The 17350-nt window shown below is 44.6% G+C and overlaps 1 protein-coding gene across 6 annotated transcripts in view; it reads right to left on the minus strand.

Moving 5' to 3' along the window:
• Positions 1 to 7876: 7876 nt before the first annotated feature.
• ZC3H12C (zinc finger CCCH-type containing 12C) overlaps positions 7877 to 17350 on the minus strand; it is a 40038-nt gene continuing 30564 nt past the window's right edge. For 5 of the 6 annotated variants that reach the window (XM_015852202.3, XM_085555775.1, XM_085555760.1 and 2 more), the window contains exons 4-6: positions 15040 to 15274; positions 14311 to 14417; positions 7877 to 13123 (exon numbers count right to left, since the gene is read on the minus strand). In XM_015852202.3, the coding sequence (XP_015707688.2) occupies positions 11727 to 13123; positions 14311 to 14417; positions 15040 to 15274 (1739 nt within the window). In that variant the 3' untranslated portion in view covers positions 7877 to 11726. Of the gene's footprint in view, positions 13124 to 13244; positions 13373 to 14310; positions 14418 to 15039; positions 15275 to 17350 lie in introns of those variants that run through there. The other variant, XM_085555786.1, reaches the window with a different exon arrangement.

A 17350-nucleotide genomic window follows, 5' to 3' on the forward strand; every position in this document is an offset into this window, starting at 1 on the left:
TGGAGCAAACGGGTTCTGTTGAAGAGTAATTTGGCCATTTAAGATCTATATGAGTAATGTAAGAAATTTCAGTCACTGCCTACGCATTGCTTAGCCCCAGGGTAAATTAAGTGTAATTATAGGTCAATGTCTTGTCTTAAACACAAAGGAACTTCTTTTTATATGACTTTACACATTATAGTAAACAGTGCTGTCAAATATACACGGGGCCTGCATTCTTTGCAATGTCAGGTTTGTGTTTTCTCATCCCTTTGGTGCACTAACAGAAAGGCAGAAACAGTTCATTATGAAGAGTGCAGATTACTCTGCTAAGCAGCTCTCACCTGAATTAGACCTCCTTTCAGGTGACATTTTATTCCATCTTGTATTTGCCCTTACGCTCAAACGCAAGCACGTAACCCTTTTTATTACTCTATGTAGTAGAACTGTTATGATAAATTAAAGCGCTTGATGCATTTAATTGTGCTTGGTATTTTTATGCTTCCTTCTTGGAGTCCCTTCTGCTGAATCCTTAGGTTTGAGTTTCTCATCTGTTGGCTTCTGCATGGGGACGTAACTTAAGGATAATGTGCTTGGAAGGGGAGGTGTGTGCTCTGAGAGCGTTTCTTCAAGTGTGCTCTTGAGGGGGAGAGAAAACGTAGAGCAGAGCTACTATTTACGGGCCACATTAATAACATCTCTCCCTTTTGAAAGCGAGCTTCTATACAAAGCATGATTTTCTGCCTTTATGTGTGGAAAATATGGAAATACCCTCAGTTCTCTCTAACCACTGAGTTTGTTTCAAGAACTGGGGGCCTTAACAGAGATGAGAGCTGTGGGATGAGGTGGTTGATGGCTGGCATTCGTAAGTGCTTTCTGTGCAGAAATACCAACACAAAATAAAATATCTTCCTTTCAAAAGAGTCTGACACAAAGTTCACTTTAACTGTAGAAATTGCCTGGTAGTGTAATGTATTTGGATAAGATTTTTTAGGAAGATGTGGTCAATAGTAATGGAATAATGGACATAACCTTTTTGACTCTATCTGTCACTGTGCAGAGCAGTGATCTCATTGACAGGCTCTGAGACCACATATGAGATCACACAGAGTTCTCTTTCTCAGCTCTGCAGCTCCCTGTGGCCTCAGCTTTCATGCTTCCTAATCACCCCCATTTATTCACCAAATTTGGTACAAGTTTTATCATCTTTTTACATAACATCAATAGTTTCCTGCTAAACTGAGCTTCCACTAGAAGGCTGATTTCTGTCAGTTTCCTTAAAGCATGTTATCTTGATGAGTAGAAATAGTTTAGGTTTACTTTATCTAAGCAACACTACTAATTAATTAATCTATGAATATGGTAATTGCAGTCCTATTGCCAGAGCAAGGCTCATTTGCATCAGGACTGAAGCTGAAAACTTTTCTGCCGAGTGCACTCGGATCTTTGGTGCAGGAAGAACTATGGTTGGGTTGTGGTTGGACCTGATGATCTTTAAGTTCTTTTCCAACCTGAGTAATTCTATGATTCTGAGTCTAGAATGTGTAGGTAAAAAGCATCCAGAGAGCACGGACTGGTCTGTCCTGCCTTCTTCATTACTGGGAATGAATTAATTTGGATTAGGGATGGGAAAGCAGGATTGTTCACACATAGAGAAGTTCTGAAATAGAAACATATATGTTGTTAATCTGCACCTCTCCTTTGCTTCCTATAATTGATAGTTCTTCAGTTTAATTCACGTTTTAAATTCCTGGATCTCTTGTGAGCAGTGCTTCCAAGTGCCAGTTACACTTCTCTGCATCATTATAAACTCAGCTCTTTCTTCTTTTGCCTTTAGGATCTTACATGATTGTTTTTTGCAAAGCACGGTAGCCCAGAGTCCTTAAATGCTCCTTCAATGGAGTCATTCAAGGCCAGGCTGGATGTGGCTCTGGGCAGCCTGGTCTGATGGTTGGCAGCCCTGCACATAGCAGAAGGGTTGAATCCAGATGCTCATTGTGGTCCTTTTCAACTCAGGCTGTTCTATGATCTGTGCTGAGCCCTGGTGAGGCTGCATCTCAAGTATTGTGTTCAGTTTTTGTCTCCTCACTACAAGAAAGACATTGAGGCCTTGGAATGTGCCCAGAGAAGGGCAGTGAAACTGGTGAGGGGTCTGGAGCACAAGTCTGATGAGGAGCAGCTCAGGGAGCTGGGATTGTTTAGTCCAGAGAAGAGGCTCAGGGGAGACCTCATTACACTCCTGAAGGGAGATTGTGGTGAAGAGGGGTTTGGCCTCTTCTCCCAGACAACAAACAGGACCTGAGGAAATGGCTGCAAATTGTGCCAGAGAAGGTTTAAATTGGACATACGAAAGAGCTTTTTCTCTCAGAGAATGGTCAGGCACTGGAATGGCTGCCCAGGGAGGTGGTGGAGTCACCATCCCTGGTAGCGTTCAAGAGGCATCTGGATGAAGAGCTCTGAGATCTAGTTTAGTGGTTTGCTGTAGCTACAGTACTGGGAGGATGGTTGGACTGGGTGATCTTGTAGGTCCTTTCCAACCTTGTGATTCTATGTTTCTATCCAGCACCTGGGAGAGGAAATCTAGTTCTGATGAATAGCTCATCTGTGTGGCTGGGCTATGCAAGGGAAAGGGCTGTAATAGAATCATGGAATATCCGGAGTTGGAAGGGACCCTTAGGAATTATTAAGTCTAACCCCTTGCTCCTTACAGCACCACCCAAAAATCAAATTGTGTCTGAAAGTGCTGTCCAAACATTCCCTGAGCTCCAGCAGCTCAGGGCCGTGCCCTGCTGGGCTGCCTGTCCTATGCCCTAATGAATCCTATGCCCACCGTCCTCGGGGGCAGACCCTCTCCCTGATATCCATCCTGGGTAGGATGGGTGAGTGTTCATACAGCAGGGCAGCCAGGCATCGGCTGAAGGCTGAAATCGCCGCATCCCTCCTCAGTGGTGGCACAAAGCTGTGCTTTGCCTGAGATGCTGCCCCTTGCTTTGCTATCAACTAATGGAAGGAGCTGTTTTTGCAAGGGGTAGTGCTGTAGGGAATAGTACTTGCACCTGACTGAACTTGGTAATTTGTGTATTTGTAAGTGTTTATATGTTCATATATAATGATGAAACTAAAGGTTTCTAACAGGGTACGTGGCATCAGGCCTTCTCATGGCTGTACTATAGTGAAGTATACAAGTATGCAAGTTCTGTAGTTTTTGTATGAATTTTGGTCTTGAGTAGGTGCAAAAAATGAAGCTTTTCAAAGCTAACAGCTCTTAAAAACACAGCTTGAAGTATTACTGTGTGCAGAGGGAGTACGGTTCAGTTTTGCCCTTGATGTAAAAATGAGGTTTACCTCCCTGTTTGTTCTCGTCCTCCTGCAAAGCCATTTTCCACAGAGCTCACACAGCCAGCAGCACCTGCGTGGCACTGCTGGAGTAGTTGTGGCTGTGACTGAACCTTCTGCAGATGTGTGCTTTGCGTTGGGTGTTTCTGCACAGCACGCCTTTTAAGCCGCCTGTGGAAGCAGTTCTAACTTTCTATCCTATAGTTGTCACAGCTGTGATGTGCTGTCTGTGTTAGTGAACTAATGTTGTGGAGCTGCCCCGGGTGGGTGTTAGGGTACGTAACGGTAATGGGAACGTTTGCTATTGAAACTCTACTGGTGCATACGAAGAAATGTCTCTGACAGGTGGTTGTTGAACAAAGTTGGACTTTCTTTTCATGCTGAAATTGGGTATAGTCAGGTTCTCCATGTTCCTGCCGAGGACTTGGCTACAGGAACAACGCCTTTCCTCAGCCTTTCTTTGCCGTCGCTCCCTCATTCTGCTAACATCTTTGAAACAAAATCCATTCAGCCACCAAATGTGGGGATGTGCTAATGCAGGGCAGCTACAGGGAGTGAAGTGTAGCTCTGTTGATGTTGCTGCATATTTCTTTTTCTTGCTTTTGCTTCTATCTTTGCTAAATCTGCTTGATTTCTCTGTGTCTTTCTGTGCAGGTTACAAAAGTACGATCTCTTGCAGCCCTTAGGATAGGAACGAGGTAGAGATCAGCAGAAGACCTGGGGTCTGCCAAGGCCTGCTGTCGCGCCTCTAAATCTGGACAGTTTTCAGCACTTTACCTTAGGTGCTGCCTGGTCCACAAAGACTTTTCGGGACGGACCAGGAAGCGCTATTCCAACATCTCGTTAATGTTTGGTTCTCTCATGCTCTCTCCAAATCTTTCCTTTGTTGTCTTTTCCTGGGAGAAAATGAGCTCTTAGAATTACTGAAGTTGTTTTCCCCCGTAAAACAGGAGCTTATTCTGATGTATTAATCTTTAACATGTGATGGAACGTGTTAGAGTGAGCGGCGATGTGACCCTGCCAAGTGTTGGGGAACTTGAAGGCTTTGACCACTGTGTGGGAAGCCTGACTATATCCAGCCTGGGTAGAGCGGAATGAAGGTAGATACTTTCCAAGTTTTATTGGTTTTCTACAACATTTCTAATAGCCTCGATGATGCAGGTATACTGTCAGGTATTTTTTAATGTAAAACTACCGATTTGCTATGTCTGTACATACGTTTCCAGTGTAAGAACCTGTTGCTATCTGCCTTTTGTACGCTATTAGAACGTGCATACTGTGTATACGTAACTGCAATGAGTTGTGCACCCTGCACAAAAGCCTGAATAAATGGGTTTTAACGTTAATCTGAAGAATCACTATTCATTTGATGGTCGGTCTTGCTAACGGTCAGATGGTAAAGATTCCATTTCTCGGAGGACTTTTGTTGGTGCTGTCCACCTGTGACTGAGTTAGTGCCCATGAACACTGCGGTCAGATAAGCCGTGGAGCCGAGGTTTGCAAAGAATAAATTGTTCCTGAAGGAGAAGCAGCCTGCTCGGAGAGCTTGTTTACTTCATTTCTAACCGTGAGAGGTAAGGAGGCACTTCCATGCAAATATGTCTGCAAAACGCTCTTGAGGGTTTTATTTACTGCTGCGTTGCCTTTGCTCATCCCTGCTGCCCACAATGGTTTTATTGGTTTTGTTGTCAGTGCCTCTGGTGACGACCGTGGGAGGTTGGCCATAGGGGTGAGTGAGAAGGATTTTCACCTTGGAGAGGGCAGGACTGACTTCAGGTTGGGTGTGAGGGGAAATTTCTCACAAAGAGTGGTGATGCAGCGGCACAGGCTGCCCAGGGAGGTGGTGCAGTCACCGTCCTTGGGGGGGTTCAGGAAACGTGTGGATGTGGCACTGAGGGACGTGGTCAGTGGGCACGGTGGGGGTGGGTTGGGGTTGGACTGGATGTTCTTAGTGGTCTTTTTCAACCTGAACGATTCTGACATTCTGTTCTAACAAACTGAACTGCCATTCTGAAATTAGCAGGAAGTAGAACCTGGTTTGTACTGAAGAAATATGAATTGAATCCCATGGCCTTTGTGTGGCACAGGAAGGCCGGGTGGCCGCGCACAGGCCTGGCTGCAACCCAGGGCAGCTCTCCCTCCTGGGCATATCAGGTCACCAGCAGGCAGCAGCAGCCCTGGGTCAGCCCCGCAATCGGGGGATCTCTGTAACGTGAGCCCGGTCGACGTAAAAACCTGCTGCTAACGCTGATCACCATCTCCTTGTCTCCTGCTCCTGTTGCCCGCGCTTCACTGGTTCATGTAAATTAATAGCGGCGTTTAATTTCCTTTGTACCCACCTGCTGCTCTTGGCACACCCGTATGTGAGGGGAGGGGAAGAAGGGCCGATGGCGGCACCGCCTGGCTCTGACAGCCCTCAGCCCCTGGGACAACGGCTCCCACCTGGGGCTGGCTGTGGGCCAGGGGCTGCCATAGGGGTGGGGGGTGATCCATCAGTGGGTGCAGATGCAGCCATTGCTGCCCCGTGCTTGGGCACGGCCTTACAGGAGAACCTGTGTGGTATTAGAAGAGCTACTGGGATGCAGCCTTGTCTGCTTTTGGGCTTTCAGCTCCAACATGGTGGCCCTTCAGCTCCAGCTTAACATCTCTGTGGCCATTGAGAGCTGCTGAGATCCCTGACAGGCTCTTTTTAAAGACATCATGAGATATGTTTTTAGCCTGACCATGTGTTCTCTGTGGTAGGCTTCCCAAGCTTGCTTTGCAGGATGCAAACAGGCAAATCCCCGTGGGAGTGAGCACCTGCCATCCTGCCTGACCCATCTGCTGGGCCTTGATATTCCAGCTTCACTCCAGCGTCTCCCATTGCCCTGAAAGGAGGCAAACGCACACAATGTGCTCATCCAGGGTGCAGCCAATGCATGTGGCTGTGCAGAGTGCTTGCATCAAGTGAATATCAGTGGGCATTGCTTAAGGGCAATGCTATATTGGTTTTCAGGCTAACAGCCCTCTCACCAAGGAAAAGGACTGGAAGGAGCCCATTAAATATTACTTACTGCCTTGTAAACGAACTGACGCTCTGTAACCATTGCACATGTTTCAACCTCTCAGCTGTGGCACTGTTGGGTGAGTTGACTCAATGGGAGCCGCTGTGCTGTGCAGGTCAGGACACAGAGCTTATGTATGCTCTGCTGCCATCGATGCTGCTCTCAGAATTCTTATGTATGAGACAAACAGCCCACGGGTGAGGAAAACGAACCTTTATTTCTTTTCTCTAAAAGCAGAGCCCAGGTACATGTTTTTGGAATGGTTTAGATGGTGGCTTTAAGATGCGAGTGGTCACATCACAGAAATGACACAGAACAACCAGTGAAGGAACGAAGGAGCATTTGACAAGTGCTTTATCAATTAGTCCTGACACGACTCTTAACTACTGGCTCTGCCAGAACTGCCTTGAGGATAGAAAACCCCACCTACTCAATACAAGCACAGAGATAATGAGGGAAAAGGAACTACTGAATGCAATTATTGCTTCTGTAGCTGCATTTCTGTTTCCTTGCACAATGTTCCATAATGTGCTGGCACAACATTTCTTAAATACCAGTATGATTAAGAGTGTCATTCGTATAAATAGAAAGCAACCAACCAGCCAACCTAACCTTTTAAGTCAGACTTCAATGGAGAGCAACAAAGTTTGTCCCACAAAAACAGAGGTTTGCATTTAGAAGGCGTAGACTGTAACACCTGTGAAACAGTGAGGATGAATGTGCTGAGATGCCAATGAATAGATCTGGTTTCTGTGTGCTTCCAGCTCCTCGTGTAGCTATTAGATCTCAGGGGGGAAGAGAACTATTGCTGTCGTTTCCCCTTTAGAGGTGCGAGGTCAGACAGAACAACAATCAGTTCAAGCATAAGTTAGGCCAAACCTTTAAGACTTGGAAGGTTGAAAAATGATTTACAGCATGCTCATAACTATCAACAACTCAATGTATTCAGCAGAGCCTTTATAGACAGCTCCCGTGGATCTCACTGCCTTGTAACACACACACAGCAGTACGATCCATGTGCACAGAGACACCGCACATGGCACTGGGCAATGAGATGACCAGCTCCTGATGAAGCCTTAGGATACCCCTGACTGTGGGCAATGTGTTACAGAACATCTACATGTAGAATCTGAACGCACCTCCTGTTCCCCACTGCAAGGTCAGCTGGAACCACCACCTCACACAGACGATGTTAGCACTGGTTACATGGTTAGTCTAAACAGTGTGCGCATACATACGTACTAAAATTCAAAGAAAACTCTTAAATTGTACCTCCTGATAAGTTACAGAGTGTATAAAATGCACGACCTGATGCTTATAAAACCTCAGCCCTTTTATAAAAGCAAACAAACAAACAAACAAAAAACCCCAACAAAACAAGGCCACGGGATTTCATTTTAAGCTTTAATCCATTGTTCTCTTCATTTCAGCAGCTTAAACTCCTCCACTCAATAACAGATACACTCCTCTGTGGCCTTATAATGCAAGGAATAAATTAGCGAGAGTCACACTGTAAATCAAAATAAATAATTCCGACATTACTTTTTATTAAAAAACGGTCTCTTTAATTGCACAGTATTGTAAATTTTCAGTAGCAATGCAAAGTTAGTTGGGTGTTTTCTAAATGCTCCAGACAGCAGGAAAGCATTGTACCACGCTGCACCCAGCAGCACCAGCCTGGCCCCATCCCACGCCCACCACCCTGCTGTGCTGTCTGGGCCATGTGAGGTACTCTGTGTACACAGGCGGGTTTGGTACTTTGGGAGAAGCGCTCCTCATTCGCCACCACTTTCCCAGCAGAAGATGGGACAATTCAACAAGAGTCCAAAGGCCGCGGGTGTCACCAGGCTGCCTCTCCTTCTCGGGGTGTTGCATGCACACTGCACACTTCTGGCTCTCCTCACAGCAGTTTTGCAGCAGAGGACTGAGTTACAGTTCAGATAAACAGAGAAAACAGGGCTCCCATGGAGATGGGGTCTTACCTCAGCGCATTAGAAAGTAGTTGGCACGCGGGGGTAGGGTATTGAAAAAAAAGACATATAAAGGTGTTTGTAAAAAGAAATTGTAGCAATTAATACTGTCACATCCCAGGCACCCCAAGCTCTTAGTCAGGTGCTCACGGGATGCATTTAAGTACTCTAAATACTGACAACACCCCTCATACAGAGAACAGCAGTGGCAGATGCCTGACAACGATGTGCACCCAAACATGGAGCAAGGGAGCTCTCATGCTCAGGTCCTGCTTGCTTACAAACAGCTTCTGCGAGGCACCCCAACGGCTCTCAATGCCAAGAGAAGGAAAGCAGTGGGATGGGGATAAACTGAAGGTGCTTTGTTCTCCTCCGTAACTGCAACACTTGCAGTGTAGACAATATTGACAAGATACCCCTTACCATTTAAGTTCAGCTACTTGTGTCAGTGCAAATCCACTGACAGAAGTACCGCCTGCCCGGTACCACCCCTCCTCACATACAGCTGCTTCTGCTCCCTATACAGATGGGTCTCCTCCTCCTCTTCCTCCAACACTCACAACTACAACAAAGAAGAACCGAGCCCTATAGTTTGTCCAGCACTCATTCTGTTCACCCAACACAACGGCGTCTAAAGGGAACTAGCACATCATTGCACAACATCAACAATCACCACATAACTCCTGTTCTTACACTTTCAAAGTGTTTTTAGTGCTTCGGCACCAAGCATGGAACGTGCAATGGGATTTTTCTACCAACCAACACACTCGCAGGGGTTCAGTGCTGCATTAACTTCAGTGGAGGCATCGACACTGGTCACCGAGATCCGGGCACTACCACGTGTCTCCTGTTGGCTGCAGCAATATGGTATGAAGCCTGGAGGCCAGAGAGCCCCGGGCACACGGCACAGGGTGTTCTGATGCTCACGGGATAGGGGAGATGAAATGCCTCTACTACAAACACACGTTCCTGTTCGTGTTCAAGGAATTCAGCTTTTGGCAGAAGCCAATTCCTACATAAAAAATAAATGCAGAAACTCATTAAAAACACAGGTATAATAGCTGCATTATTAAAACAGCTGCATCTACACTATGGTGTAGTACTGAAGCGTAATTCCATTCAAAACAAATCTTAGGTGCACAACCCAGATGAGACCCACTGACCGCTCCAAACCTCAGTACTAGCACTACGTCAGCCCTGATGCTGCAGCAACCCCCAACCAAGGCCAGGGGAAGGCTACAGCCAGACAGGCAGCTCTGTGCCGTCCCGTGGGCAGGCGAATGCGGATCCCACACCAAATCAGCAGTGAGAGCTGTCTGGAGCACTACTTCCTGAAATAGTTTGCTGAACACGGTTCAGATTATTGGATATGTCTATAAGCACAATGCTCTTTAGAAGCATTTACGGTATACCCAAATCCTACTCGCTGCAACACACGGTGTCGCACAAGTAGTGAAAATGTCTTTGTATTCAAAAGTGCTTGGACATCGTTTTCAGGCAGCATTTTACCTTTATTTTAGTGAGTTCACACTACGAAGATTTTAGGAAGAAGAAGATGCCAATAGTTTCTTTAGTTTATTTTTTGTTTTAAATATGTGAAATTGAGACAGACACCTGAACAAATAACTATTTTTACTCACCTAAATCTATTCTACATCTGAAATCTCTAATTCCTCAATAAGAGATAAAATGTTGCCCAAAAGCCTATAGTCAGTCATACGTTTGTGTTTCTACTAAATCTACAAATCAAAATAGTTCTCCGTTAAAAAGATACAATTTGTATCAACAGTAAAAGGTACTTTCTGGTTCTTCAGGGCCTTCACATTCTGGCAATGTACCAAAATGGTCAGCAGTAATGGCGTAAACCAGTGGTTTGTTAACACTGAAGAAATGTTACAATGGATGGAAACCTAAAGCTGTAGGCAACTGACTATGTCATGTAAGAACCACCGACATCAACTGCAAAATCTATGTCTATTTTATATATATATGCTCATATATATATAAAAGCTCAGAGGTGCTAGTAAAACCCGTGAGTTCAAACCAGAAATATCCCTTACTAGTACTAGAGCAGACTCGCTTGGTCTGTTGCTAAAACTACGCTACCTGTGGCAAGAATCGGCCCCGCAACGCAGCGGGCCAGGAACACACACAGCCCCTGCTGCTCCCACCCCCCTCCCCATCTGCAACACAAAGACAAAAAGTTTAAGTTATTCTTTTGAGCTACAATATCGTCACCATAGTGCAGTTAATCAATGTTGCATATCCTCAACACACAAACTCTTTCCAGGCCAGCCTTGATAAATAACAAGTAAAATCAAACAGTGTATTAAATACAAAACTTGCATTGAGATAATTAAATTCATTTAAAAACAGGTAAATATTTTATGAAAAGAGTATTTCATCCAGTACACTTATGCAGCAGTACAAAGAAAAACACATGAAACATCTAAACAGAACCCTAGAAGTCAGGCCCCTCTCTACTGACCAGGAACAGCACGTGGGGATGGAAGCAAGGTGGCCTGTTTCTTGGAGGTACCGAGTGTTGGCAGCTTCTGCTGGGCTCAAAGGGGGCTGTGGATTCTCAGCACCTTTGAAAACCAAGCGATAAGGCTTTCACCTTAGCCATAAATTAGTAGAAAAAAATGAAAAGAAAAATAAGGAGTATTTTTCCTCTGATTGCATTTGATTTTACCAATCAACTGCATCGCCAGAACATGTAACTATTCAAACATAACAAAGGAAGCAATGAAAAGTGCCATGCTATAAATTACTGATATACCGTTACCCATCTCACCGTTCCTGGTAACTCAATCATCTGTTTAAAAAATAAAGTCAGTGCTGTAGTAAATCTTTGTTTCCTATAAATAGATCATAGCACACACACAAAAAAAGCCCACAAACAAACAAACGCGGTGTTGTAAAAAGTTCAAAAACTTGGCTTGAAAATTGTGTGCTGGAAGTGGCAAAATCCTCCCTCTGCAGGTTGTTTTAACACCGTGCAGGACCAACAGCCAGCAAGTTAAAAAACAAATCCCAAAATCGCAACAACACGTAACAAGGATAGAAAGTGCTGCATATAAACCCCTGATGCACCAAAGATTATAACCAGAGACCACAGATCTTTGTATATATATACCTCTATATATTAATTTAAACTGGAGCTTTCTCCAGCTGTGAAAATAGCCTTTAAAAATTTTCAAACTAGAACACAAAACGTATCAGGTACTCCGATGCATGGGGCTATACATACAGACTCCGTATTACAGTATTTCACATAAATGGATTACTATATAACCTCCTTGCTGAGAAGGAGATCCCAAATGCTATTGTAGCAAACCTCCCTCAGCGTTAGAGCTGAGCTGAAAACTACTGGACACCACAAAGATGCATCATCTCAATAACCTAGCTGAGATTTCTCCACTAAGATGGCTGCGGCGAGCTGCTGAGCGTCTGTCACGTGAGGGTTCTTTTTCATGACAATCCTCACAAGGTCGGGGGGGAAGATGTTGCACAGGTTGATGTACACCTTCTCCCTGGTGTCTTGGTGCCTCAGGGGGTCTTGAGGGATTCCACAGTACGGTACGCGCCACGTCTGGTCCTGCTGCTCCGGTAAGCTTTGGAAGGCAAACTGCTCGTAACACGGCTGTGTGGGGTTACTGGGCAGAGAGTAGGTCTGACGGTAGCCGTAGGCATCCATCCCATAGCCCTGCCTGTCCCAGCTTCCAAGCCCATCTTGGCCAGCAAAAGGCTTTCTGTGTCTCAACGGAGAATTATCGTACAAACGCGAGTCTGAAATGCTCTCTATCCTTGTGGACACAAGGGCTCTCCCCATGTGCATAGTCTTTGAGTGTGATGAGCTCTGAGACGCAGAGTAGTCATTTGGACAACTAGAACGAGCACCGATGGTTGGATGCTGGAGATGCACAGCCATATACGGAATTGGAGGTTTGTGGTGATGCTTTGGTTCTTCATGACTATAACTTTGCACTCGTGTTAGAGGCTCGTGGTAGCTCTGTAGGAATGGCTGAGAGTTAAGGCGGCCATGCGGGTGCATATGTTGGCACTTCAAGTTCTCCTCCAGCTGTGGGTCAGGAGAGCTCATGTAAGAGCGATCGCTGTAACCCACATAGGAATCACTGCTGCCACAACTAACACTCCCTTCACTGCTGCAGTCAGAAGCTACCGAGCTAATCCTGTAATCTGTGTCCAAGGAGAAGCGCCTTTCAGGGCTGCGTGGGCCAGATATAGTCAGACTTGAATACGCATTCAGCATGGAGTAGTACCCTACATCCACCGGAGACTCACATTTTGGATACTGGTCGTAAGGCATTGGTGTTCCGTGATTTTTGGTTGCCATCATCACTGTAGGATACTGTCCCTGTGGTCTTTGATCCTGAGGTGGAAAATGAACTCCAGATGGAAGGCCGTTGGTTAAAGGTGCAGTACTTTGGGGTTTTGCAGCAGAGGAACTTGGTATACTAACTAACGAAGGTACAGACCTGGTTTCTAATTTGTTTTTGGTGGGAAGCTTTTCCTCCAAGTCTTGATAGACTTGAGTCCTTATACTAGGATCCGATTGCCTCTTCGGAGTGGCACGCTTAAGCTCAGAAGTGCCATCATTCTTAGTGCTACAAGGAACACTATTGCTTTTTACCAGCCCTCCTTCGCTTGTAGTTTTGGCAGCTGTACTTCTAGACATGGCACGAAGTTCATCAGCTACAGATCGCTGAGGCTGATTTCCCCTTTCTGGATGATAGTATTTGCATTTGTGTCCGTAGGTACATTTCTTCCCTGTCAGGACAAATACAATGAGATTTAACAAAAACATCAACAACAAACAAACAAGAAACAAGAAACAAAAGGTCTTAATAATTAAAAAATGGAAATGCTTATCATTTAAAGTTTTACTCACAGCTTGAAAGACTGATCAGAGGGCACCTCTCCTATGAAGAAGACGTGTTGACAGAGTTGGAGCTGTTCAGCCTGGAGAAGACTCCAGGGAACCTTATAGCAGCCATCTAGTACCTAAAAGGGCCTACAAGAAGTCTGGGGAGGGACTTTTTACAAGGACGTGCAGTGACAGAACAAGGGTTAACAGCTTTAAATTGAAAGAGGGTAGATTCTGGTTAGATGTTAGGAACACATTCTTCACTGCGTGAGCAGTGAGGTGCTGGAGCAGGTTGCCCAGCGAAGCTATGTATGCTCTATCCCTGGTGTTCAAGGCCAGGCCAGACAGGACTTTGGATAATGCACAGTGGGAGGTGTCCCCACCTACAGCGGGAGCTTGGAACTAGATGATCTTCATGGTCCCTTCCAACCATTCCCTGGTTCTATGACACTATAAAGATCTTGTGAATGGTTTTGTGTGATGCAGGGTGAGATTTAAGATCTCCTTTCTTGTACTGTGGCTAAAAGAGGCAGTGGTAGTGCTTTGCAGCAACTGCTCTAGTACACAGACCAACACTACCAGACAGTTTGAGTTGAACATGTCACCAGTGTGTATGCAGACACTTGCTATACCATGCTAAGAAGATATACAAGTGGGAAACTTAATGTGAAAGGCATGGAGCCATAAGAGCAGTATACATTCAGCTCACTTAAGATGGTCGAGTGCTGGTAGAGGACGGCCAGCAGCTAAACTTGAGGAAGCTCAATCCATTTTCTGGCCAAAAGTCCATTACAAAACAGCTTTCTAGAGCCTAGAGAACCCAGGTGTTGTTTTAGATCTCTCTACCGAAGACTGATGAAGTTGCTCCTTCAGTTCCACTGGTAGATAGAAATGTTCTTTAGCCAGCACATTAAAAATACTTTCAGTCTGCAGTAACCCCAGTCCTCAGCATTTTAAACATTCTCAGGCTGAGATAATAATGTAAAAACCTCCATCTAAAAGTTTTAATTTTGGCAGCATTGAAACAAAGCAGGCGCTGAGTCACCAGTTCCAGCAGTACAGAAAGCTGATGAGTAGAAAATCAAATTACCATATGGACATGGCTGCTTCTTGTGTTCTGGCACAATAGGCTTCTTCCTAAGAAAATTATCCAGACTTGGGCCGTGGCGGCCAAGAGGATCATCAGGAGGCATAAACCTATAAAGCAACAAAAAAGTATTACAGAAGCAAACACCTTTTCATACTCCTACTGCAATAAGCAAGAACCTCCTGTTGCTATAACCTACTATGCTAACATCTTCACATTTGGATACTCTGAGAGCTGTTTTCTTGACAACAGCCGCAGGCTTTGATGTCACTGTACTGCAGCTGCACAAGACTGACTTTCTGCTGCAGCACTACCTATCCCACAACAAAAAGCCGCTAGTAGTAACTGCAAGTGGGTCCATCACAACCTGGGCTGTTCTGTGACTTTATGATTTAGGAGCCACAGGTTCTCAAAACTGCTGGCTCAGTACATCAAGAGAACTTAAGTACGACACTGTAGCGCACATAAAACATGGCATACATGTTGGTATACAACTAGAAAAGGCATACATTTTACAATGAAAAGATATAAACACATTGCTATGCAACAGCTCTGGCAAAGAAGCAGAGTTCAAGTACTTTTAATCACAATACCAATTACACGACCAACAGTTCCTTCTGTTTTCTTACATGTACATAATGGTTTGGGTGTAAGATAACAAATTCATACAAATCTTCAAACTGCCCTTTCCTTGGTTATTTTAGTGGCACACGTATGGATAAAATGACTTACTTGTCATTAACAAACGAATACATTAGCAAGCGTTCATCTATGAACTTCTTCCACTCAGGCTTTTCGTTTGCTAGATCCCTGTAGTTATCGTTAGAAACAATTATGCCATCTGACTCAAAGGCCAACTTCACTATGAATCGGTCATCATAGCACACCACCCTTCTCCCCTGCACTCGGCGGGACGGTGTGAATACAAGAATCTTCTCTTTCTCTAATTTACGCAAGATTTCTTGATCTACAAAGAAAAAGAACCAAAAGTTAAAATAAAATGACAAAGTATTTGTTTGATCTCCAAAGACATTAGGTTTTAGGAAGCAACCCCAAGCATTTAGGACTAACCATGTCTTTAAAGGTTATATTCCAGCAGAAGGTCTGATGTGTGATACTTGGAGTCAGCAGCCAACTGACAGTACTGAGAGGAATACAAACACAACACAACCCACAACAAATGGAAGCATGAATGACTACTAACAGCACCCACAGGGATTAGACAGCCTACATTCTTTAAAAACACTCGGGCTCTACCCAAACTTAAAACACCTCCTAGGAAGGCTTAAGATGGCATTTTGTTATCAAATTACATCCTGAGGAGCTCTGAAAGATGAGCTCAGACTACCAAAGAGGGTAACCAGGACTAAGACTCTGGCTGTAGCACCACTACGCTAATCACTGGGGCATCCCCACCTTAGGTCACTCCTACTGACTTCCACTTTCCTCACAGCAGATAAGTTATGGAAGAAAAATGCTATGAAAGAGAAATAATCAGGAAGCAATGCAACTCCTAAAACTGCAGTAGACGTTTGTACACTGGATGTGAGTCAGAGCCCTTAACAATGATTTAGATCTCCAATAACTATTGTGCAGTGCAAGAAACCTGACAGGGAAAATGTTCCACAGGAAAAAGAAAAAAGAAAAAAGGACTCTAATAGGAAGAAATACAGCATAAATATGACAAATAAGCGATATATTTCATGCCAACATTATCTGCTTACTAGAAAAGCCACAAGACTAACTGTACAGCCTTTCTGCAGTCACTTTTCCCCCATGCAGCAAATAATACGTGAGAGTCTGAAGGATGGTGATTTTTAACCCGTTAAGAAAGAAGAAATAATCTGTCATGTCCAGATAAATGGCAGGTAGTAATAAGAAAGATGCAGCTGTAGTTTATTCCAAGAAGTTCCTCACGAATAAGGACAGTGTGGAGCCATCCCCACGTCAGTCATTTCAGATTTTCACACAATTCCAGGTGGTCACATGTTTCAGATGTATGTCTGGAAATGGACAGTCAGCACAATGTGCTTCCTCAGGCTGGCAGCAAGCAGGCACCCCGCATCCTGCTCAGGAGCTGAAGAACTCCTGCTTCACAGCAGGCACAAAGAACAAGCCATGATTCTTCTTTGATGTGCCTCCCATTTACCAGCTCCCTGACGACACACAGCAAATTCATTTTCCATTGGTAGGAAAATAGTTGACCCTAAGAATTCCCGCTTTCTCACAACTCCTTTTTGGGTTTCTAGTCCTGGCCACAGCTTCATCAAATGTTACACTGCAACTCTAAGCAGCCAAATCCTTATTACTTATCCAACGCTCTTCTCATACCTCAAACACTAATATATTGTAATGACTTGACCAAGACCAGCCCAAGACTTGAGACAGGTTAATCCATCTTCTTCCTCAGGTTATGATTTTCTTTATTGCCTTTGCAATAGGCTGTATCAAATGTTTACCTACATATACGTTCTCTTTGAAGGGGAAGGCCCCACACTGCCTGTGATGAGGGCTAACAATAATAGCTTTCCAAACCCTCTTTCTGCCTTAGCATGGTATGTTCTGGTAGCAACCAAGCAAATAAAATGAAGCACTGTAAAGGTCTTTGATCTTCAGAAATGCATGTGGAAATCATAACATGCTTCCATATTCTTTAGTAGTCATCGCTACTATGCTCATAAGCTTCCCTTCCTTTCAAGGCAGACATTTTTAAAAGCTTAAAAAATAACAACAACAACAATAATAATAAAAGCTGTGATTCTCCTCTGTTTCAACTTCACGGCAGCAGGAAGCCAACCCTTCAGCCTTCATAGGGGAATCAAGAAGCTCAATAAAGAAATAACTGCCTCTACATCCAATTGTTTGGAGGCTGAACACATGCAAAATAAAAGAAATAAATAAATCAGCAGCCTTCTGACTCGTTAACAGTAATGTTCCAAAGGGGAACCGTTCCGCTCTGCCGGGATCGTTCCCTTTGCTCCCAGCGCAGGGCGGTGACTCACTGCAGGTGACTGCAGACAGGGCAGGCTGGCAGACTCTGCTC

Source organism: Coturnix japonica, chromosome 1, assembly GCF_054131305.1.
Source record: "Coturnix japonica strain WE chromosome 1, WE-NBRP24, whole genome shotgun sequence".
In the NCBI taxonomy this organism is placed as follows: Eukaryota; Metazoa; Chordata; class Aves; order Galliformes; family Phasianidae; genus Coturnix; species Coturnix japonica.